Source organism: Telopea speciosissima, chromosome 2 (assembly GCF_018873765.1).
Source record: "Telopea speciosissima isolate NSW1024214 ecotype Mountain lineage chromosome 2, Tspe_v1, whole genome shotgun sequence".
Classification (NCBI taxonomy): Eukaryota; Viridiplantae; Streptophyta; class Magnoliopsida; order Proteales; family Proteaceae; genus Telopea; species Telopea speciosissima.
In genome coordinates this window covers 78,010,502-78,035,004 of record NC_057917.1, presented here as the reverse complement: position 1 = coordinate 78,035,004, position 24,503 = coordinate 78,010,502, and the positions used below count along the sequence as shown (strand labels likewise).

At 37.7% G+C, this 24,503-nt stretch overlaps 3 protein-coding genes across 5 annotated transcripts; 1 reads left to right on the top strand and 2 right to left on the bottom strand.

The window, feature by feature from the left end:
- Positions 1–1,481: 1,481 nt before the first annotated feature.
- Positions 1,482–6,444, bottom strand: LOC122649517 (ferredoxin--NADP reductase, root isozyme, chloroplastic). Of its 2 annotated transcripts, XR_006331300.1 has the most exons (6): positions 6,231–6,444; positions 6,023–6,079; positions 3,700–4,032; positions 3,189–3,408; positions 1,549–2,179; positions 1,482–1,511 (listed from the first exon to the last, which is right to left on the bottom strand). XR_006331300.1 is itself a non-coding variant. In XM_043842703.1 (5 exons), exons 1-5 carry the CDS (start codon positions 6,252–6,254, stop codon positions 1,680–1,682), a joined length of 1,134 nt encoding a protein of 377 aa, XP_043698638.1. In that variant the 5' UTR covers positions 6,255–6,444; the 3' UTR covers positions 1,482–1,679. The 2 variants fall into 2 exon arrangements, 1 of the variants encoding a protein (XP_043698638.1); XM_043842703.1 differs by having other exon boundaries at positions 1,482–2,179.
- A 3,046-nt stretch (positions 6,445–9,490) lies between these two features.
- Positions 9,491–16,915, bottom strand: LOC122652514 (release factor glutamine methyltransferase). The gene is made up of 3 exons (XM_043846276.1): positions 16,109–16,915; positions 11,018–11,263; positions 9,491–9,661 (listed from the first exon to the last, which is right to left on the bottom strand). The coding sequence occupies exons 1-3, from the start codon at positions 16,844–16,846 to the stop codon at positions 9,530–9,532; spliced, it is 1,116 nt and encodes a 371-aa protein (XP_043702211.1). The 5' UTR covers positions 16,847–16,915; the 3' UTR covers positions 9,491–9,529.
- A 161-nt stretch (positions 16,916–17,076) lies between these two features.
- Positions 17,077–23,737, top strand: LOC122652515 (putative rRNA methylase YtqB). 2 transcript variants are annotated; one of them, XM_043846277.1, is made up of 6 exons: positions 17,077–17,449; positions 17,730–17,793; positions 19,058–19,250; positions 20,566–20,639; positions 21,573–21,728; positions 23,508–23,737. In XM_043846277.1, the coding sequence occupies exons 1-6, from the start codon at positions 17,224–17,226 to the stop codon at positions 23,629–23,631; spliced, it is 837 nt and encodes a 278-aa protein (XP_043702212.1). In that variant the 5' UTR covers positions 17,077–17,223; the 3' UTR covers positions 23,632–23,737. The 2 variants fall into 2 exon arrangements, with proteins under 2 accessions (XP_043702212.1, XP_043702213.1); XM_043846278.1 differs by having other exon boundaries at positions 17,303–17,433.
- Positions 23,738–24,503: the final 766 nt, after the last annotated feature.

The window sequence follows — 24,503 nt, the reverse complement described above, 5'->3', positions numbered from 1 at the left end:
GAACTTCATTCGTCTCATCAGGATGTTTGACCATAGACCACGAGGGTTTACATCTTTGATCATAGATCGTTTACTAGTATGTCAAACCTTAGCACCAACCGTTGAAACCATATCGAATCACCTGAAAAGACCGGGTCGAACTGAAGTCTTATTGGTTTGGTTTCAGATGGAAATTCTAGAACCGATAAAAAATCGATCGAAACCACACTGATGATTGAAGATGAAAAACTGGACCGAAACCGAATCCAAACTAATATAAAACCAATAACAATCCCATACCCATCAAAAAATCATAAAAAAACTACCATGTCCCTATGAAAAGCGGAAATGCTGCCCATGTTGATGCTTTCAAGTTTGCTCCCATTGGCCCCGGTGCACACAAAGGACACGCTCCAGGCCATGAAACACTTTACCAAAAAAATCGTTTTTTATGATAATTATGTATAACCACTCACCCCACTTAATCCTTTGCTCACTTGGTGTCTATCAAGGTGCAACTATTAAGTAACCATTTGCTCCACTTAATCTCCCCCCACCCTACCTTTGTATTTTTTGAGTTGAAACTTAATCCTTTTAGATAGGCTTAGTTGGTGTCTGAAGCTTTAATACCATTTTGCAATTATTCAAACAAACACAGTAAAAATCTAAATTATCACAATTGCAAACTTTGATTATGTATGACCAAACATTGTTGAAATGTTTCAGACTCAAGTTTTTGTTTTATTTTCTTCCTGATTTTCTATCTGCTGCTCTATTCTCTGAACGTTTCTAGTAAGAGAGCTCCGCTACAGCTTTTTCTAGACACAAGTCGAATTGGACAGCAGCGTTGATCGTTGCTTCGATTTATTTTTGTGGCGTTTACAGCCCTGCAACGCCGCCCCACAATAGCGCCCCTCCCCTCTTTTGCGACCAGTCAACATGCTCTGCATTCAAGAAAACCCACTTTCAGAAAATCCCTCGACCTATGTTTTCGCCAGAGATACCCTAGAGCTCACTGGAGATGAAGACCAGTGATTCATTTCCTCTGTCTTGGGTGTTTTAGGTTGAAGATGAAGGAAATGGTAGCACTATAATTTTATTTCTGATGTTTTAGTACAAGGATAACATAATTTTTTCCAATGAATAACTACCAGCAGGCTAACACCGTAAACTGGATGGGATCTGAGTGTAATTGGGCAAAGTGGAGGGAAAGGGAGGAAGAATAAGTTAACTAGGGCAAAGTACAGGGGAGAGGAATGTAATTTTCCCTGATTTAAATGGTCTTTGACTATGCATTTTAACAAGGTGCATCTTAAGAAATCAAGAAATCATAGAATCCCCAGATCCTTTAAGGTTACAACTTAGACTCAAGTTTGCTGCATTCCTACAAGATGCAAACCCTTTGGTTGATTCAAGGATCGATGAGCTGCCAATGAACTGGAATACTGAAAGAATTAAACTAATTTTACAAAGAACACGATTTTCCTCAACAAGCACCAACAGAAAAGCTGCTGACTATTATTACTAATGGACTAGTCAAATATTAGAGTATAGACGAACAGGATCAACTGAAGCTCCCATACAAGAGCTATTCAATGAAGCCCGATATAATAAAAGGAATGTTAACAGAATGACTAATTCCAAGAACATAATGGGATGCCTTCCGAATGTAGGCCAGACCCAAATCTTGCCCATTTATATTAATAGACCTCAACATGCCATTGCTTTTTCTTTTTTAGTTGTGAGAGCTTTTCATCCCAGTTCTCCCCTCTCTGCTCTGCGACCCTCTTCAGGGTATCTTGGATCCCAGGCATCATCCCCTTCAATCCACAGAAGTATATGTGTGCACCTCCATCCAACAGCTTGAATATCTCATCGCTGTACTCTTCGATCTTGTCCTGAACATACATCTTGCCCCCACTCTTGTTCTTCTGTTCTCTGCTAAGGGCCTTGTCATAACGGAAATGGTCTGGGTAGTCACGATGGTACTTGGTAAATTCATCGTCATAGAGAAGGCTATCAGAGTTGGCCACCCCGAGGAAGAGCCATGCAAGGCCACCAAACTTGAAAGTTGGCACCGACTCCATAAACATTCGGCGGAGGTAGCCTCTATACGGAGCCACTCCAGTACCAGTAGCAATCATTATGTGGGTGGCATTTGGGTCATCCTCAGGCAAAAGCATAACCTTGCCAGACGGGCCTGTCACAAAAACCAAGCATGGTTAAGGAACCATAAGGTACAAAGCAATTCTACATTCAAAAATCGATGATACCCTCCACAATAGCCACCTACCATTTATTACCTCCACAGGATGATTCTACGTATAAGTTATATGAGGCAAAACTTTAGAGACAACCAATTGCACTAATTTGAATTAACTTGTTTTCAGGCAAAAGGCAGTGGACAATCATGTTCCCCAGTGTGTTGACCTAACAATAATACCTTGTAATTTGTTATAGAACATTTAAAATCAACATGATTTCCAACGTGATTTCCCTAGAAGAGGTTGCAAGCTGTAATTCATGAGCAAAGATAGAAGAAGAAAGCAATGAGAAAATATGACCACATTACCAATGCCTGGTAGTTGGGGGTCTGGGACTCAGAAGTATTGAATCTTTCCCACCCTGAGAAGAAATGAACCTTTCCCATGGACAACGGAGAGGGTGCATGATGCAAATACCTGGTAGCTGAAGTATTGAACCTTACCCATCCTGAGGAAGTAGGGAACCTTTCACATGCATAATAGAGAGGATGTAAATACCTAGCAGTTGGGATTCACAATTGATGTATTGAACCATTCCAACCTAGAGAAGTCCACAATCGGATTATTGAACATTTTCCTTTTGCCTTCTTTCCTTTCCCTTGGAAAGAATGCAATATACAAAATGTCTACTGTGTAAAAGATCCTCTATGGGGAAACTGTTGAGCGGTGCTTCCAAATCTAGAAGCATCCACCCACCCCACTCTACGTCCTTTTTCTTCAGAGTCTACCATGTGTTTAGCTCTGCTGTTCACAAGCTACAGTCATTTAGAATTTATACTAGTCTTCTAGATTTGAACAGTAACAATGGAGAAACATTGACAAACAAAAATAAAATAAATAATAAACAAATAAAAGATCCTTAGAACACAACCTGGTATTTACTCATTCTGGAAATTCTATATAATGTGCAATTATTTAGCTTTACTTTTGAAGTATGGAATTTACCTGTGATCTTCACTTTATCTCCTGGCTTGGAGTCGCATAGAAAATTGCTGCAGATACCATTCTTTGAAGGATCCTCCTTTCCAGTTTCAGGATCATAATAAACAGCGCGTCGGACACATAAACTGGCTGTCTTGCCATCGAAAGAATCTCCATATCTTGTGGATGCTATCGAGTAGAGACGGACATTATGAGGAGCCCCTGGTTTCTTCGGATTTTCACCCTGCAAGGAAGTAGAGAAGAACTAAGAAAACTTTAACTACAATGAAATACACAATTTTCAGTGCAATCATATCATAACGATTCACGAATATGCAAATTATGTTTCCACCAGTGGTGGCAAAAGTAGCTCTTAAGCAGAGGAAGGTAGAATCCACCATTCTTCGTGCCACAGTAATATATATATATATATATTATTTCTTTCTTTTCTTCTTTATTTATTTTATTTTTATGCATACTTAACTTTTCTAGTTTTATTTTTCTTAAAATTAAAAAGGTAAATAAAATGACTTACTGGAGGAATTACACCATAACTTTGTCCTTCCCAGTAGGGAACATTGCCGCCATGGTTGATTACAATGTGGCAAGTCTCACCAGGAGCTTTTGCGCCTACAATCCTCTCAACAGAAACAATGGTTGCTGTGTAAGGTTCCTTTGGCTTGTGAATATGGAGAGGAGGTTCCTTAGCATCCTCAAGTTCTAAAGATGAAACTGCAACCTTAGTTGTGCTGACTTGTGGCACCGACATGCACACTACACACTGGTTTCTTGATCGTGGGTTCTTGGTTTTTAGATCCCAAGATAAAACTGGCACCCCTGATCTATCCTGAAACTTTAAATTGTATCTCTGAAAAAGAAAACAAACTCAAAGGGTATCAGAATTATCAAATCAAATCACACAGTAAGAAATAGTCATGGATATTTCTGAAATTTTAATTTCTGATCAAGCAGATAGAGAACTTGTACATAGGCATGATGAGTGCCCAAAAGAAGGGTAGACAAAAAGATCAGAAAAAAAGAGGCATAATGTAAACTGGGACACCAAGCCATAAGAAAAAATTGAACAGAGCATTACAGAAGACTATGATAAAATTATAAATCAATGAGGAGCCACATAACAACATTTAAGTTCCAGAATTTGCAGTTGACACCCAATATAATTTTTAGAACAACAGAATAGCAAGCATGGTTTCAAATATCACTATAATATTGGCGTATAAGCCAATACGTGTCAGTATTGGGTCCGCCCGATACGGTACCGATACAGGCTGATACGGTCAAAAAGTGTTTATAAACCAAAAAGTGATCGTTTGATATGGAATCAGACTGATACGGACTAATTCAACCGATACGTACTGGTATCAGCAGTGACCAATACTGTTATTGATACTGTGATTAGCAAGACACTCCATAAAAGTGTTGAACACCAAATCCATGTCAGTGACCTTGTCACATTAATCACAAGTGAGGATTTGAGGACGAAGTTTCCCAGAGAAGTAAAGCACTGTCAATCAAGTGGCAATGCATTTCAAGAGTGTCACATGACATACGAAAAGCAATTGTTGGCATCATATACGTAAGGAGGGTGAAGTCAAAATATGCTGTCAGAGTTATTTATGGCAAAGACATGCCAACCAACCTCAAAAGAAAACAGCATACCTAAAGAATTAACATGGACACAATGAAGACATTGAGATGGATTACTGATATAATAAGGTCCTTCAGATGGATTCATCCAAGGGACTTGAGCATAGTGCTCATAAGAGGATAACAAACAGAAAGTTTACCATGATGGTTCGACCACGTGCAGCTGAGATTCACAATGGCATGGTCAACGACTGAAGTGGTGCAAGTCAAGAGTCCAAAAGGACAAGAACCAAAAGAAAAATCCTGCTAGTAGACACCAGATAGTTTGGAAAATTTTCTGATGATGACTGAAGAGGATAGCAATGATTTTTAATTCATCAAAGTTAAGCCTCTGTTTTGCCTTTCTTAAGTATGATTCTGATTAAACAAATCCTTATGGTAAATACTATAAAGTATATTAAACAAATCCTACAGATCTATTAGGGTTGTGAAAGAGAAACCATCCATTATCATACAATCCAGTTATTCAACCTTAACAGGAAGTGTGTCATGACTCATTGTTGGGTGGTCATGATTATCTGATCTAACCTTTGAGGAGTTTCAGAAGTGGCCCTGCAGGTCTGACCAATTTGCTATGGAAAGACATAATATATAGGAACCAAAAATAGTCGTTGCAATCATCACACGCGTGTCACTGATATGGCTTATGTACAGATTCCATATTTCAGTTGATTACTCATAAACCAACTATATACAATTTGTCAAGAATGCATTTCACACAAAAATTGTACTTTAATAAAGTATTACATCAGTTAAAAGAGAAAATATGCAGTGAATCATTTAAGGATAATTATTGAGTACAGAGAAGAGATATTGCACAAATAACTCAAAAGAAAGTGTTATTAAGAATTATGAACCCAGACAGAGCATAATAACACCAAAAACAAAAGAAAATCAAGACTATAAAGCTTATGTGGTGAACCAACAAAAATCCCCAATAAACTGAATTATGCCAACACATGTCGATAGCTGTCTAATTAAGAAGTTGAGTTGCTGCAAAGATAACTTAATACAAGCACATCATTAAAGAATGAGTCTTGATGAAGATAAGAAAATATAATCAGACAACATAGATGAGTACAAGGAAAAGAACATAAATATAAGGATGCATAAAATGAAGGCAGTCTTTGGAGCACATGAAAGGTAAAAAGACCAAACATTGCGATGCACCACAGCAACAAACTATGTACCTTAAATCCCGATCTCCTAAATGATGCATCATTTCCGACCGGAACGGTAACAGAGACCTGCAACAATTTCCTCACTTCGTCAAAATCCACACCAAATACAGAAATTCAAACAGAAAACAAGAACTATCCATCATCGATCGAGGCCAAACCAAAAGCAATTCAAGTGTGAAGAAAATTCAAAGGAGGATTGAGTCGAGATCCTACGAACCTGACTGACAGCCAAATGTGCCATGATCTTCAGAGCTTAGAGCGAAGAAACTTTAGGGTTTCAAGAGTGAGATTTGAGTAAGAACGAAGAGGAACAGAGAGAAATGAACGAGTTTTATAGGGATTGGAATTGCAGAAGAATAAACATTTGGTATGCTACGATGGTGTATGATCCTTTGGAGAAATGCAAAGGACAGGTTTTCTTTGTTTAGCATTTTTTCCTATTTGCCTCATTGATTGCTTCACTGTTTATTGTTTAAGCCTCTATTTGCAATTAATTATTTATTTTTGCCCGCTCTGAAAATTACAAATATCCCCCAAGTACTTTATTAAATTGCGATAGCCGCCCCTGGGTGGGTGGAACCGTGGAAGACAGTCCAAGGCTGTTCACGTCAGTCACCGTCGAGGAAGATATCCTAAACTGGCTCCACTCTCTCCTTTTGAAGGGACAATTCCTTGGATTCGGATGTGGTTTGAATTTGAATTTTCAATCATCCGTTTACATCTCTGCCTTATGTAATCGAACCTTCCTCCCCCTAATTGATACAACTCATTCTCAATCCATATCTCTTAAATCATGATTCTCTTTTCTTCATAGTTTAGATACTATTGAATCTTAAAAAACTGTCAAGATCATTATTTATTTAATTTTTTATTTTTAATTATTCGGATTTTTTTTCGAATGGATTTTTATCGAAATATTCAGATTTTTTTTTGGGTATCTCTAAACGAATATAGATTTCCCTAAATGGATATAGATGTAGATCGAATTCAGATTTTCAATTATCCATTTACAGCCTTACTCCCTACTAATTTATGCTTGTTTTTTTAAGAGTAAAATTAGATTAGGGTTCACCATGGCTGGTGATTTTGTATCCTCCATAAGTTGCCTTGTGGCAAGAATTGACAGGTATGATCGGGTCCCTTTGCATAGAGGAATTTTTATCAACTACTGTGCGCATCATGTAGCGCCGCATCGGCCATGTGTGCACAACGAGCCTCACTGCACACACATGGCCACTGCTGTGCCGCACGATATGCGCAACAGTGCTGCAGTTACAGCAACAGATAAAGGTCCTGCATAGAGGGATTACCAAAGCATCTCACTGAAGGGTGTGTTCGGACCAGGCTGGACCGGATTTTTTAAGATAAAAGATCAATCATTCTTAAAAAATATCATAAACCCTATAATAATAAATGAAGAAAATATAGACCCATCACCCATGTGAATGGCGTGGATGGATTAAAAAAAATAAAGAGTATGAACGGGGTTGGTAGATTAAAAAATAAAGAATGTGGATGGTGTGTGTATATATATTTATTACCATATAAAATGGTCCAATTGGCATCTGAGGCACAATAAATAGTCCATATATCAACGTTGAGATATTTCTTTTGGAGTGTGATACATGCAGGACTTTCGGTTAAGGCTTCACTTTCCAAATGGACACAGATCGATCCCTCTTGTGCATTCTATGGAAATTGTATCGAATCTTATTGGCATCTCTTCTTGTCTTACGACTGAGTCAAACACATCTGGGTGGCTGGCCCTCTAGGTTTACGCATTGAATCTCTGGTTTATGAATCCATAAGTGACTTTTGTTTTCAGTTTCTTCATTCTAAACAACTAGACAAAGTTTCAGTTTCCTGATTCTTTGGGGTGTTTATAATTACGTGCTACTTTATTTAGAACGTTCGGAATAAAGTTTTATTTGGGTCTAAAAAACCGAATACAATTGGGGTTTTGCACCAAGTTTCACGCTGGATTTCAGATTTAAATTTACAACCCTCTCCCTCTTTGCCCAATGTTGTACTTAAGGATTCTTGCTCTAATTGCGATTTACGTCCTTGGATACCTATTCATAAATATGAATATCCTATCTTATTGTGTGCAGGAATCCAGACCCCAAGGCTAAGACAGACAGGCTGGGTGTATTTGTTTTTGATGGATGGAAGGTTTTTGTTTTTTGGTGTAGGAAATATTTTGACATCCAAGGTTTGGGATCCGGAATTGTACAACATCAAGGCGGGTCTAGACCATACAACACTATTAGGCTTAAAAATTAAGGAGATGGTGCTCGAACTCACAGATAACTAATATTCTTCCATCCCCTACTAATTCTCCTTGGCCGTGGTTATACTTTTAAGAACTTATGTATATTAGTAACCGTACTTCGGACATAGTGTTTACTGTTTAGTACTTTTAAGAATAAAGTATTTTTAGAAATAGTATGTAATCTTGCGATATATGCGCAAGGTAAGTAGGTTGTACTTATTTCTTTATCATCGGAAAAAAACAAAAAAGGTCGAGATATTTGGAATCCATGGGTATGCCCAAATGTTAATGCTGTTTCCATCCCCTACCCTGAAATAGATCACAAGTTTCTACTCGTATCACTTGACATAAAAAGGTGATTGAAGCTCTGTTTCAATTTCTTATAATCATAAAACTTTCAAGCTGACTGGCTAAGGCAAGGTGAACACCAATGCTTTGTATCTTTGCATCAAGAGGCTAGGTAGCCAATTATGGTTAGGCTTCCCAACTAGGATTTGATGAGGATTCTGCCAAAATTCAGCAGCAGCCCTTCTCATTGATTCTTCTGTTCCCTGTAGTGTTCTCTCCTGCAAATTTTAACTGTAAAATAATCACAAGAAGGTAAAAACAATCATTTTCGATCAACAGCTGAAGACTATAGAGCGATCAAAGCATGTTCTCCTTGATGAAATCAGCAACCTCAGCTGAAACTTACTGGCCGGCAGCTCCAGAAAATAGTCACTATGATATAGCTTTTTCACAATGAGTTTAGAATCACTTGGGAAATTGAAAGAGTCTGGCAAAAGTTTAGAACTCTGGACAGATTTGACGGAAATGGTGAACTGGCTCATATCTCCAGATGATCACCCTTGGCCATGGAGAATCTTCGCCTATATATTTGATATTCAGATATCATTAAATTTGTTAGATTCTGCTTGTCTTGTTAAGAAGGATAGATAGACATTTCCTGTTTTGTTAGTATTAATATATTTTCCTTTCATAAAAAAAAGAATTGTCAATGTGTGGTGCTTATCAAATACTCTAAATATGCACTTCCTCGACTACAAGTAGAAGTGGCAGAGGAAACAGAGAGCAATGGCAGATGATGACCTCTCATTTTGCAAACCATGAGGGAATTTTTTTGATGTGGTAAATGACAGATTCAATTTAAACCAAAGGTCCATGTAGTTGAGATCTCTATCCCTGGCCAATTTGACATGCAATAGCTACAAATAATAATAATGATAATAACAGTATTTTGATAGTCATTGACGGAATCCAGTCACAAATCGTTTGATACCGGAAAAGTCAGATATTACTTTTACATTTTGTACATTGGTAACCGATTTGTTTGTCAGGAAATCCAAAAGAAATTTGCTCTGCTTTTCACCATTAGTCTGCAGAGAAGAAAGAAAGAAAATAATGCATTTGAGATCTCCAAACAGATGAAATCTAATAAGAGTATACACAATAAGATTAAAGCACATTAAGATGATGCAGGTGTGCTTTTCTGTGTCAGTGACTCAAGTGTATGCTTATGTGCATGTGAACAAGTATGACAATAAGGAAAATGAAGACCGGGTAAGCAAACTTAAGATTTATATATTTGTGATTCTTTGTGCTATTTTCACTATGGAGTTAATCTTGGCACAACGGTTAATGTTGGTTGCAGGTTTGAAACTTGGAAACAACCTCTCCTGTGAAGTAGGGGGTAAGGCTGCATACATTTGCCCCTCCCAGACCCTGCAGTAGTGGGAGTCTCGTGCATTGGGACACTTTTTTTTTGTGTTATTTTCACTTACCAGGCAATTTTTGGGATAGGAAAACTACGTGGTTGTTCGACAATGGAGGCACCATACACCTTGCATCAATGCTGAGTGCTGGCAAGATATAAAGTGATGCCTGAGGAAAGAGTCATCACTAATAGCCATGTCCAACATCTCAATTCTGCATCTAATTTGCAACTAAGTTAACTAGAGCCCGATTATTGAGAGGTAATTCTGATATTAGGTCACCCGTAATCAAGAAAGAAAAAAAAAAACCTTAAGGCCAGTACTAAAATAAATAAAGAAAAAAGGGCGGGATGCATCCAAATTAATGTGAATAAAATTCTCGTAGAATCGAGAATGACGTTTTTATTCTGTATATGCCAGATCATGAATTAGTAACTGCATCCAATCTCCAAAAAAGTCCCAATTGTTTCGAACTTTCTATTTGTGGAATCTCTCCATGAATAGGATCAAACCTTTATATATTTCTTTTTCTTTGTGCTATTTTCACTAACCAGGCAATATTTGGGATAGGAAAACAACATGGTTGTCTAACAATGGAGACGCAATACACCTTGCATCAATGATGAGTACTGGCATGATATAAAGTGGTGCCTAAGGAAAAGATGCATCACTAATAGCCATGAACAACATCTCAATTCTGCATCTAATTTGCAACTAAGTTAACTAGACCCCAATTATTGAGCCATAATTCTGATATTAGGACACTAGTAATCAAGAAAAGAAAAAAATATAGGGCCAGTATTAAAATAAATAAAGAAAGGGGGGGGGGGGCGATGCATCCAAATTAATGTGAATGATACATAATACACACAACACAATGAAATGTGAAATTAATTAATCAAGATACAAGGCAAAGTTAGTGCAATTCAGCGGCTCATCAGAAACCGAATTTTAGAGCAGGAAGACAATTAAGATTTCATTTGCAGCAAAGTAATTACAGTATTGAGAAGAATTGGTCACCTCAAAAGCAAAGAAGCCCCCTGGCTTCAACATCAAAGCAGATGCTTCACAAAGGAGAAGGAGATCATCCATGCCATTCTCACCCCCATCTAATGCAAGTCTTGGTTCATGTCTACCAACTTCAGCTTGCAGCCCAATGATCTGGGAACTTGGTATGTATGGTGGGTTACTCACAACTCCCGCAAGCTCACCTTTAACATCCTCCAAGGGTTCAAACCATGATCCATGTCTTATTTCAACTTTATCCTGGAAAAAAAAAAAGATTAAAGCTTGACCCAACTCACCAAAAGCACACACACACACAACAATAATAGCATTGATAGTTGGAAGACCATTAACTAAAAAGAAAAAGAAAACTTCAAAACTTGGGGTTGAGGATCAGTCCTAGCATAAGAGAACGTCTCATTCCCACAAGCATCTTTAACCTCAATAATCTAACTAGCAGGTCAATAAAGTGTTGTGTATTTTTGTGTATTTACTTTTATTAGTTAGCTTCCTCATATCTAATTGGAGCCACATGTTGGGTGGCTAAGAAACAACACATAAACAAAACAAGCTAGCTGAGCCGAGGATGTTGAGATGGGCAAGTGATAAAACTAGAAATGATAAAATAAGAAGTGAAAAAATTCGACATGAACTATGAGCAGACATGATAGAAGATAATTTGAAAACACTTATTTGAAGTGGTATGTACATCTCAGTAGAGGCCATTTTAGTGCGCAAGTAAGGAGTAACATGATGCAAATTAGAGGAGTTAAAATAAAAAGGAGTAGACGAGAAGTGATTTAGTGAAGAAATGGTGAGAAAAAAAATGAACGGCTATGGGTTAGCAACTAGCTTGGCCTTGAACAGAGTTGAATGGGGAAACATAATCCATGTACGCAACCCCATTTAGTCGGGAAGAGGCTCAGTTGAGCTTCCTCACAGATTATCCTTCACCAAGTTTGCATGCCCTCATTCTGGATACAATCAACTCCACTCTAGGATTGAGTAGCTGATGCAAGTAACATACTTTTCCACATTATAACAATGGTCATTTCTAATTCAAATAATTGAAGTCACAACTGAAACTTTATAAGTATTCACAATGGCTTGTCTGAGTTCTTCCCATTATGCAGCAAATAATGAGCTGCATGAGAATGCCATTGCCAACTTATCACCCAATAACACAAACCGAAGTTGAATAGACCCTACACCTGTATCAAAGAGAACTCAGCAACATTGGCAACATGAGCAGTATCTAGAAGACTTGAGATATTCAACAGAACTCAAAACCGGGAAAAACTACGGATCACCAAATCATATTTTCTGGATTTGCTGAGTCATACAGTTCCTGTCCCTGTCAAACTCGGAAACTTGCACTAACATCCTGCTAACAAAGGCAAAAAGCAGTCATGAACAAAGTATCCTCTCAGCTACTCTTTCTGAAGAGTTCATAAATGGCAGCAGCTCTAATATAAGGTCTGAATGTACTATGTTTTCTGTAAGCTAAGTATTAAATATCTTTTATATAGAACTTTTTGGCATGTACGGTAAGGATGAGAACTTCTTTTATCTCATGAAAATCTCTTCATGACTTATGCACTCCCACCCCCTGAGGCCAAAAAGAAAAGTGTTATTGTATGTTGATATACATTGTTATGGCCCTTACTTAACAGCTTGAGTTTTTGGGATAAGCGGTTGTAACATGGTATCAGAGCTAGGAGGTCCGGTGTTTGATCCCTGGTAAGTGTGAGGGGTTTGTGCCATGTGTTGTTGCGCTCCTACGCATTGTGCCTCCTTAGTGCCACTTGATGGTGTCACGTGCAGAGCTGTGTGCGTAGCCTGCACATGTGGAAGGGGTGTGTGTTGTGTGTTGATATACATCATTGTGGCCCTTACTTAACAAGCTCAAGCTTTTGGGGATCAGCGGTTGTAACAAAAGAAAACGGAAAAAGAGAATCAAATAACACATGGTTCAGTTTTTTTCCCCCTTGATACATTTTATTATTGTTCTTGAAGAAGATGAAAACCAGAAGTTCATTTTGTCCTGCTAGTTGGAGGAGAATAGAGTTCCTTGATGTGCTTTTGTAAAGAGACGATGTTTTTCCAAATCAGTTTTGGGTTCTGTGGAACATCTCAAGTCTTCTAGATACGGCTCATGTTGCCAAAGTTTGTCTTCTATACTGCCCAAGTCTTGTCATGGGATAATGGGAGACCCACTTAGGAGACCCTCTGAAATCTCACTTGAAATCAAATATCAATCCCGTGGTAAGTCATATAGTACCTAAATTTTGTGGACAGGTTAACCCCAAGCTCTCCTGCACATATGTCAAGTTTCAGCCACATCCAGCTGGCCAGGTTAAAAAAGCGAACTATGAAAAGGGTGCACAAGACTACAAGGGAAGTGTAGCAACATCCAGGTTAGAACAGTACCTGCATATAAAAGGATGAAGATGAAAAGAGAAGAGAAGAAGAGAAAGAGAAATAGAGAAGAAAGAAGAGAGAATTAGGGGAGAACCTAGCTCACAGTTTGTGTAGAGATAGCACCGTGAGCCTAGGCTGTGTATTATATAATTAGTATTTAGTAGTCAAGAGTCAATGTTGATTACAACTAAAACAAAGAAAAGACCCCCACAGCAGACTACTTAGTTTAACAAGTTAAACATTACCACACATGATAAACATCACCATGGATAGTTAACTGACACCACAATTACTAACAACACCATCACTACAACTTCACTCCCCCTCAAGCTGGTTAATAAACATCACCCATGCTCAGCTTAGAAAAACCCTTAAGAAAAGCTGGACGAAACAATGCCTTAAGTGAATATATCACCAAGCTGACTCCCAGAACCAACAAATGATGTAGTAATCAACTTCTTCATCATAGCATCCCTCACAAAATGATAGTCAACCTCGATGTGGTCAGGAAAAACAGGGTTGCATGTAATATAAATGGCTGCCTGGTTATCGCAAAACATATCGATACGCTTGGTAATAGGAAACCCAAGCTCCTGAAGAAGAGACCTCAACCACATTAACTCAGTTGCAGTATGAGCCATAACTCTATACTCATTCCGCAGCTTCAGCACTAGACCTTGCCATTGTGTTCTGTTTCTTACTTCAACTAACAATATTTCTACCAACAAAAGTGCAATAGCCTACTGTACATCTCCTATCATCTTCAGCACCAGCCTAGTCAGCATCAGAGTATCCAATAAGAACAACATTTCTCTTAGGTCTGGATATATAACCCTTTGCTAGAGCATTTTTAACATATTGTAAAACTCGACAAGCTACCTCCCAATGTGCCTTTTTGGGTGTCTCCATAAGGCATAAACTGGCTTATAACTCCTACTACAAAAGAAATATCTAGCTTGGTCACAAAAAAAGATAAATAAGTTTACCAAGCAGCCTCCTGATATATAGGCTGAGTTGGTGTCATCAGAAAACACCACGCCAAAATGCCCATCAATTACTAATGAATTAGCCAACTATTGTACCACTCAAATTTACCATACTTTGCCCAATACTTATCAACAGTGTGACTGGGCTTACTACAATGAGAACACAGGTGTAAAGGCTGATTAGACCGATGTCCTCCTAGACCACCAGCACCACATCCTCTCCCTCCCCTTAAATCTTGACCTCGACCTCAACCAAAAACACCTGAGCCACGTCCATGCCCACTGCTACCAATAACAAATGCAGAGCTATCCTTGATCAAAGAAGAGGATTCATATTTGCAAAGGGAAGGAGAGAGAACCAATGCGAGAAAAGGCTTCATTCATTGAAGGCACCTTTTCTCCTGTAAGCAACTGACATTACATATGCTAAAACTCATGATCTAAATCAGAGAGAAACTTGGCAACTTGGAACTCTGCACACTGAGATTTCAAAATTTCAAGATCAGTTGAGATAGGTCGATCGACATTTCATTCTTCGCATATATCCTTAAGGGCACTATAATATTCACCTACCGATATTCCATTCTATTTGAAAGAAAAAATGTTCTCGCACAAGTCATAAACTCGCAAAAAATCTTGTCTTGTGAGTGACTCTCCCTCGAGTCATCATAGACACCTTTAGCAATAGTGTGGAACATGACCTTAGCAACCAGTGATGGGTCCATGCTATTCCACAACCAAACAAGCAATGTATCATTCTCATGCATCCAGTCTTTATACTTCGTATCAATTGAAGAAGGCAGGAAGAAGTCAAATAATTCAGTTTTCCTTTGGCATTAATATATACTTCGACAGCATGTGCTCAAAGTAGAGAATTTGAGGCACCATTCAACTTACTAGAGGTGATTTGAACATTGACAGAGTCCGCAGAAGGTTTAGAATCATCCAATGTAATCAAATAGATATATCTTCATACAGAGAAGAAACCAAATAATTACAATGAACTAAAATACCAACCTCCAGACTAACACCACAAAGTAATATCAATCACAGCTAGTATTAGGAAGCCAACAAACACAATCCACAGCCCTTACACAAAGGTAAAGGCCAATCGCAAGGAGAGAGATTTCTCTCTGCGCAGAGAACAGTGACCCTTTAAACGTAGAGGATTAGAGGGCTTTGATTGCCCTGAATTTTATAATCAATACTATTATGAATATAGAGAAAATAATCCCAAAGTTGCATAGAAATCTCATGACGGACTTCTTGAAAAACTCTTTTTCAAGACTAGGGTTTGTCAAGAAATTGCAAAAATCTGATCTGATGACCAAGAAAAGGAAAAAATTTACTTTAATATGATCATAATTATCACGGCGTTTAGGAGACCCGAGGCGTTGGAGGAAGCCCATATGCAAGGCGACAACAACAAGGCAACCAAGGCACTCGCCTAGGCGACTAATTGACAACTATGAATATGATAGTCCCAGGAAAATGTATCATCTTCAGGAGAAGAGAATTATTCTAGGGAACGAAATTTTGGGCAAAACAAAATTCTTCCAAATAATCAAATACCTCTGGGGCTCACTCCAGGGAAGAAGATACAAAAAATGTCATAATATATTCAAATTCTTCTTCTTCAGCAGAAAGAATAATTTTAACCAACAATTATAACCATCAGATTCTATTCTGTATTACTAACCTGCAAATCATACCTCTTGACATTAAACGCCGCAACTGAAACTGCAATAGGGCTCAAATCTGTAGCAATAACCCTTCCTCCATCTCCCAATATCCTAGCGAGTCCAATGGCAATTGCACCACTCCCGGTCCCCAAATCCGCCCATATCCCCTCTCTTAACCCTCCCTCTTCCAAAACCCACTCGGTCACCAAATCCACAATCAGCTCAGTCTCCGGTCTGGGGATCAAAACCCCTTCCTGAACACTCAACACCAAGTCCCTCCAGTGTTCACATCCCACTATATACTGAAATGGCCTTCTTTCTTCGATCCTCTGTTTCCAGAGACAGTAAAGCTCGTCCAAATCTGCCCTTAATCTCACCAATTTACCATTTTCAGCAGAAACCAGTTGGGACAAAATGGATTTATCCTCAACTGCATCTTCTAATAGCCATTTGACTTCTCTACACAATATATTGGTATCAGCTCCATTATCAGAGTCAACGAACTTGGACCCAACTGAGAAGGCAAGGTTTTTAGCCCATTGCTGCCATTTTTGGAGGTCAGACACAGAGACAGAGAAGGTTGGAGGCCTGAGAAAGAGAGGAATTTGAGGTTTTTGGGAAGTGGGTGTCGTTGATATGGAAGTAAACGATATGGGTCGACTGAGTTTTGTAGAGAGAGATAATTTTTGGCGTTTGAAGGCGAGGGAATATGGGGAAACGGTGGAAAGAATAATACGTGGTAAGCATGAATTCATCTCTTTCCCCACCTCTGCTACATGCTTCGTTTTCTATTTAATCCAATTGGTAGCCGTTAGTATCCGCAATCAAATGTGACAGCAGGAAGGAAATAAGGATTAGGGATAGGGAATAGGGATAACTGGATAAGAGAAATGGGAGGGTGAAGTTGGGACTTGATCCCAGGTCCTAGGCCTGGCGCCCATGGCCACCTTCAGGCTTCAGCCATCAGTGTCTTTACCTTTTCTGGGCAGCCAAATACGTAATAAGGCCAAGCCTGGAAAATGGTTTCCCAGGGAATTTCCTATCCTAAGAAACAAGTTTTCTAGTCACCGTGAAAGAGTCAATGAGCTGAGCCATACTTTATCCATTTCAGAGTTACACTCGAGCGCGCGAGATGCTTGCGTCTCTGCGATTTCAAACACTTTCATCTCCATTGAAGCAGACCTTTGTTCTCGTTCATACCTTCGTTTCCTTGCGACGAAGCTCCCTTTTCTTACAATCGAATAGAAAGCCTAAGCATATCTCGTTCTGTAACAAATCTATTGATCAAATCCACCCAGCTGGTACGGTATCTGATGGTCTCTCACCAAGTTCGTTCGACGAGGCATTCCCTCTTTCAGGTGATTCCTTTGGCCACTTTTCTCTATTCTCATGTATTCGAAGTAAATGCCAATGCTTTTGGTTTCATGTTTGGATTGCGAATGCGACTTAGCTTTGATCACTGAAGTCTTTATTAAACACTTACTGTAGCCTGTAGGGTTGCACACATTCAACCCTTACTGTAGGGGCGGTTAAATAAGGGGACATTGTACTTATGCTATATATGGAGCTTTTCGTTTTTTCATTTCTGGGTATCTGAATTTCAGTTTTAAAAATAGTATTTTTGATGTCACAATTCAGGGCTTGAAGATGCTTTGATGGGCTATATTTCTGGCAAGAAAAAGGCAACTGAGGTTGCTCACTCGTGGGTACTATAACTTAAATCACCGATTTCTTGAATTACCTATATGCAGTAAACATGTGGAGTGTTCTCCCTCCAACCCCAACCCCCCACCCCTACCCCTTTCTCATGAAGTGCATATGATGAATGGTAAAGTTAGAGAAGAGTTTCTGTGTGATTTGATTTACTTCATTAATCTTCATTCAATACGTGCTTCGATTGTTTTTACTTTTTCTTGCCTCGAATTGCATGAGTCTTCTACTTTGGATCAGACTGGAAATGAAAAGCATTAATGTCTGTAGTTGGAGGTTTTATTTGTATAGCATCTAACTCTCATTTGAAGCATCTACTGAAATTATAAGGAAAATAGAAAGCAAATAAATAGAAACTAGGATGGAATCCTTCTAGAGGATCCATTACTATTACATGCAAAATAGAAAGTAATAAAAATTAGAAACTTCTACTTCATATCTATCATAACCACTAAGTAACTCATTACATGGAATTAGGGCTGTTGTGATGGACTTTGAGAGATTTTTTAGGCAGAAGATAACATGATTGCCATATGTCATAGGGTCCAAAGCCAAACTACCACTTTGGGTTTTTGTTTTCTTTCCTGTCTGATGATCTAAACATATGCAAACATGCTTAAATATGCACTTCCTGAAGTTTCAGAGCAAAATTCCAAGTTTTGACCATCAAAATGGACCAAATTTTGGTACCGAAATTACTGAAATGCTGAAATACTTTGGTTTAGGTAGGGGTCAAAATCCCATCTTAATCCGAAAATTTTAACCTTGGATTGGATTATCCAAAAGAATTTAATGGATGCTTGACTATGGTTATCTCATTGAGTTAGTTTTTAGCAAATTCTTCAGCTAGGCTCTGTTAGAAGGTAAATTCTCCCCCTGCCACCTTCCTCCTCTTGTCAGGGTGAAGTGTAACATGGACATTATGATATTGGCAAATTGCCTCTGCTGTTACTAGTGTGGCACTGATAAGCTGCATCCAAAAGTAGCAACATTCTTTCGTCATCCTTACATTGTAACCATAAGATTATATCCCTTCAAAGGGAAAAGAAAAGCGAGTTTAATCTTTCTATGGTGCAAAGTGCAAACAGCTCTATTCTTTTTCAAATATGCCGCTCAACCATTTATATATATTTACAACTTTTTTTGCTCAAGATGTGGAGATATCCAATTGTTCCCTTCTAATACTCTTTGCTTTTGCTATTTTAAAAGCTCTTGTTTGTTTACTTGTTTATTTTCTGTTTCTTTTGGTTCATTAGGATGTGGAGACATATTGTCCGAAAAGGGGACACAGTAGTTGATGCTACTTGTGGCAATGGTCATGATACCTTGGCAATGGTCAAATTGGTAGCTGATGAGTCATGCAGGGGCTGTGTTTATGGAATGGATATCCAGAACTTAGCTCTAGAAAATACTTCCTTACTGTTGGATGCATTGCTTAATCCAAATGAGGTAATTGTACTGTGCAAGATCCATTTCCTTTTTGTATCCTGCTCTACTGGCAAGTAAATATGAAATTAACAGGATATTCCAAGACCAAATAAATGGAGGAACTAGCTCCCTGACAGGAAATTAGTATCATATCCATGTATTTCAGGTCTGGTAGCAATTCAACTTAAATGGTTCAATGATTTCAGCAGAACATGAGGAATACGAATGCAAAGTATATCCAGTTTGTGTTTGGGTCATAAGATTTCAGCCAATTGGTCCAACAATTCTTCTCTGCCCATAATTTATTCCTATTTTCTTTTCTTTTCTTTTAACAGTATATGCATTATTCTTACTTATAAAAATAAAAAAAAAATAAAAAAATAAATACACCCCAACAGAGCAGGTGTTGTGTGGCCTGCTCTTTGGTGCAGCAGTATGAGATGTTTCTCTAGAGTGCGGCTCTGCTGTATGTTTGATCTTCAGTTGCCCATATCTTACTTTTTATGGGTCCCACAAGCTGAGTCTTTTTCATGTAAGTTCTATGTTTGGTTGCAGTGGTAGAGTTGGAAGGTTTAGGTTTTTTTTTTTTTTAAATTCAAAATTTGGAGCTCAAGTAGGGCAAGTTTTTTTTTTAAGAGAATTAAAGTATAGTGTGTTCCTGGAATTGCTCTGTGCTTATGATGAAGTTGCAACATTAGCACATGCTACATTGCTCCCAAATTTTATTTGACGTACTTGTAGTACATACAAAGGGAGGACTCAGCATTTAGTCCTCCAATTTTTTTAAATTTAATCAATGACCATTTTAATATTTAATAGCAGTTTTTAAAATTTATCTTTCAAATTTAGAAAAGTTTAGGAAATGGGTATGGCTTCTACTTTGAAGTTTCCAGGTCCCTGAAATAATACAATGGTTAGTCTAGATGGTTGATTGTATTCTTTGACTTCCTACATTAGCTTTCCCCTGGATACATGATCTTTTGGTAGAACATTTGAGAATGTGAAATTTGACAACTTAGACATAGAACCAAAACAAAAGATGCATTTCCATACCTAATTTTGATTTTGATGTTAGTTTTATGATATTTCATTCTAAGTAATTGAAATAGAGCAGCAATCAGAGGCATATAGTTTGGTGTAATTGCTTTTATCTTCTACTTTCGATCCACCTTATATTTGAGAGCATTCTAATTATATTATTCCCACTTGGTGAATGATCTTTATTTGATAGGAAAACTGAATATTCATTTATTTATTTTGATCTGAACACCATTATTACAAAGTTGACTGATTGGCATCTGACAGGTTTCTTATGCTTTTGTGGTCTTCCATGCAGAGGAAGCTTGTTAAGCTATTTCATGCCTGTCACAGTAGAATGGAGGATATTGTTCCAAAAGGTACCTCTGTGAGGTACACCTTCAGCTTCTTCATGTTTTTGCTCCTGTCAAATGAATGGAAATGACGAATCATGTGATAAGCTTGCAGCATTCAATAATGGGGAACTATCTTATCCTCTTGTTTCTGAAATGTAATGAGAAATAAGACTATCTGAAAATGTCTACGAACACAACTCCACCAATTACATAATTACTCCCTACCCATCTGGTAATTGTTTCTACTACTTGTTCCCAATATTTGGCTCATGTGGTTTCTCTATATTCCCTACAGAACCAAGAGATAAAAGCTTAATTTCTGTTTATAAAATGTACTACATCACTGTGATACGATTGCTTGCTATACACCTTCAACCCTAATGCAATTTTGATTCATCATATATCTCAACATTGTACCAATCTAAGCTTGCAGCATTCAATAATGGGGAACTATCTTATCCTCTTGTTTCTGAAACATAATAAGAAATAAGATTATCTGAAAATGTCTATGAACACTACTCCACCAATTACATAATTACTCCCTACCCATCTGGTAATTGTTTCTACTACTTGTTCCCAATATTTGGCTCATGTGGTTTCTCTATATTCCCTACAGAACCAAGAGATAAAAGCTTAATTTCTGTTTATAAAATGTACTACATCACTGTGATACGATTGTTTGCTATACACCTTCAACCCTAATGCAATTTTGATTCATCACATATCTCAACATTGTACCAATCTAATTAATGGAGATCTTACTACATTATACTTCATCCAATTTGTAGTCTATTGGTTGGACTTCCTGTACTATTAAAGTTACATGCATATCCTGTTGGATTAATGAATGGGAGACTATCTACCAAGTGGCACTGGACCATTGATAGAAATTATCCTCTTTCAGAGAAGTAAAAATATGCAAACTGAGTTACTTTTCTCTTCTGTGGATTGACTGGTTGAGTTTATTCAGACTTGTTGCGTTCAACTTGGGCTACCTTCCAGGAGGTGACAAGGCAGTAATTACTTTGTCAGAAACAACACTACCAGCATTGGAGGCTGCAAGTAGAATATTGGCACCAAATGGAATTATCAGCATAATTGCTTATGTGGGGCATCCTGGTGGCAGGTAATACTCTCCTTTTGTCGCATTTTTTGCACTATGTTTGACGTATATTTCCGCTAGAAATATTATTTGAAAACCAGGATCACTGGCAGAGTTTGACCTAAACTTCAATGGGACCAAGTTATGCTACCAAAAACTGCTTCAAAATCATGGATATAATGCATCAGTGAGTTTCACTCAAGCAGATCATTTTTGTTTGGCCATGACTAGGCAGAGTGCTGGTTCAATGACCTTGTTCTTGAACGAGATTTAAAAATCAACGGTTACTGTAACATATACTGCCTTTTCAACATGTTTATATTTCGTAAATCATTTAGTGTCTATGAATTGAAAGAAAAAAAATCCTAATTTTTGAAACCCAATATTGTGAGTATGGCTAGAATTTAGTGGTATTCTTAGATACCATGCTCCGGATAAGCCATATTTGCGGACAGCATAGCTGAACATCCATTATAGGTTGCATGGAATATGTTTCGGCCGAAAATAAGGCCTGGTCTAGAATTCAGAGGCACACACACACACACACATACTCTTTGATAAAGATGCACATGTTGCTCAGCTTGATAATTTGCAGTTCCGTAATTACTTGAGACCATAACATTAAATAAACTAGTTATTATCTTTTAATGCTTCCATATTCTTATTAACATGGTTGGTGTACTTTGTAGAGTTTACCAATTTCCTTGTAACTGGAAATGGTGGACGTTGGCATGTCGCTGTGTCCATGCCATAGAGTATCCCGCATCCCAACAGTCACACTTCTGCCCCATATAAGAATGTAATAGGGGTAAAAACATGTTTCATAGCTATTCTAAATTACAAGAATGTTTTAAACTTCATAAGTAATAATAGTGATCATTGTTTTTAAAGCCGGATTGAACTGGTGGCGGGACCAGAAAAAAATAAAATCAGAGCTACCCTATTTTTTATAGAGGTTAGCGGCATTTTTGTAATTTTTCAAGAACTTTTGGATTCATTTTTTACCCATATCCCATGCCCTTGTTTTAGGCTGAAATTTGACCAATGAGATGGATGAGGATCCTTTATAACATAAACACACTAAAATGTTTTTCGATTTCCTGCCAAGTGGCAACTCTTGAACTTACAAAATTCACTAATCTTGGTGAATATTCTCAGTCCCATAAAAATATTTTTAAGATTGATATTGCTATATTTATTCACATTTATAGGCATTTAGAATATGAGAAGTTATTCTTGGGAAAATTATAGGTTGTTGTAGAAAAAAATTTAGAATTAAGGTAATTAATAGTTTAGATGTTTGATTAGAGACAATTAATAAGGGTATCATTAATAATATTTCGATGAGAGTTTTCTAACTTTACCAATTTTGATTCAGACTGATGTCTGAGTCAAAGTTTGTGAACTCAGAAGTTCCCTAAAATTATGGACAGTTTAAAGTAAGAAAGAATCTAGAAAATATCGCATGTTTTCTCTTTGTTTTTCATTGATTATTATATATTGATTACAAAAGGTTCTGAACTTACATTTGTGTCCGATACCATTGCCCATTCTCTTTTAAAGGCCATGGCTTTTGGATCTCATCAAATCCTATTACCCAATCGAGTTATTTGCATTTGTAAATATGATTAGGATGTCTTCGTCGCATCCCTCCATTCTGATGTAAATAAGTTTTCGTCTCACTATTTGATGTTGCTTATCTGCAAACTAACTTTTTGTCATTTATATTCTTGTGAATTTAAGAAAATATGTGATTTCTTGCGTTCAGAAGCCTTAGACTGGAATTTTTTTCAATGTCACTAGGAAGGAGTTTGAAACAGTCCAAGCTTTTGCCTCAGGATTACCAGTCGATGATTGGGTTTGTTCTAAATTTGAAATGATAAACCGGCAAATGTCTCCGGTCCTTGTTATCTTATTCAAGAAATGAACCTCTGCCCCTATTCATTCAGACTTGCTACTTCCACAGCCTTCTATAATTTTTGTTAAGCTTTTTTCAATTGTTGAGAGATTAGATTGGCAGAAGGGCTTTGTTGTATGGGTTTAGTAAGGTTTCTTGGGTTATTTTTATGTGCCCTGTCTGATGATTTTAAACGGACATCAGTTCATGCTGAACCCAGACAATTTATAATCGTTCAGCCTGTAACAAAGTAAAGTAAAGTAAAGAAAACCAGCAAGGAAGAAGATGAGAAAAGAAAAGCTATACAATTGGGATGTGTAGTACCCTAAGCAATAGCAAGGTATACTTGGTATACCTTAACACCATGGATCAAGGTATCGGTATCTTATTGGCCGATACATATAAGTATTGCTGGAGACCGATACCAAGACCGTATCGATCAATGGTATTGGCTGATACATGGTCTTTTTTGAAATTCCATCTGATCCTAGACTGACATAGCCTGATACCAGACCCATACAGACATATCAATATCGGTATCACTAGAAACCGATACCACCTCCGATACCAATACCTATAACCTTGACTAACACACACTTTACAAATGGGTCTAGCTGCAGCATAACAAAAACCGCAAGATTGGACAGGAGCATTTCAAAAGGGTAAGTCTGTAAGAGGAAGTATCTAAGGTTAGCAAAAACCTGAGAGGGTCTATAAGTGAAAATTCTTACAAATGAAAAGATGCTGTAGAGCATGCTAGATGAGAAAGAGGTGACTAAACCTGTGAGAACACTTTTTTCTTTAAAGATTAGGATTTTGACAATAAGTGATCAAGACAAAAAGGTTTCCTATGCAACAAACTATGCAGTTTAAGTGGACTTATGAAACTTTAGACATGTGGC

Bases quoted from the DNA above. Each gene is read 5' to 3' on its own strand.
- LOC122652514 (XM_043846276.1), bottom strand. From the start codon at position 16,846: ATGAATTCATGCTTACCACGTATTATTCTTTCCACCGTTTCCCCATAT. The intron at 11,264-16,108 runs GTTAGTAATACA...TTTTTTTTCCAG, and splicing joins TCAAGAGGTATGATTTGCAG to GATAAAGTTGAAATAAGACA. The intron at 9,662-11,017 runs GTGACCAATTCT...TCTTCTCTGCAG, and splicing joins GGGGCTTCTTTGCTTTTGAG to ACTAATGGTGAAAAGCAGAG.
- LOC122652515 (XM_043846277.1), top strand. From the start codon at position 17,224: ATGCTTGCGTCTCTGCGATTTCAAACACTTTCATCTCCATTGAAGCAG. The intron at 19,251-20,565 runs GTAATTGTACTG...TCTTCCATGCAG, and splicing joins CATTGCTTAATCCAAATGAG to AGGAAGCTTGTTAAGCTATT. The intron at 21,729-23,507 runs GTAATACTCTCC...CAATGTCACTAG, and splicing joins GTGGGGCATCCTGGTGGCAG to GAAGGAGTTTGAAACAGTCC.
- LOC122649517 (XM_043842703.1), bottom strand. From the start codon at position 6,254: ATGGCACATTTGGCTGTCAGTCAG. The intron at 4,033-6,022 runs GTACATAGTTTG...TTTCTTTTTCAG, and splicing joins TTAGGAGATCGGGATTTAAG to AGATACAATTTAAAGTTTCA. The intron at 2,180-3,188 runs GTAAATTCCATA...TTTTTGTGACAG, and splicing joins AGATAAAGTGAAGATCACAG to GCCCGTCTGGCAAGGTTATG.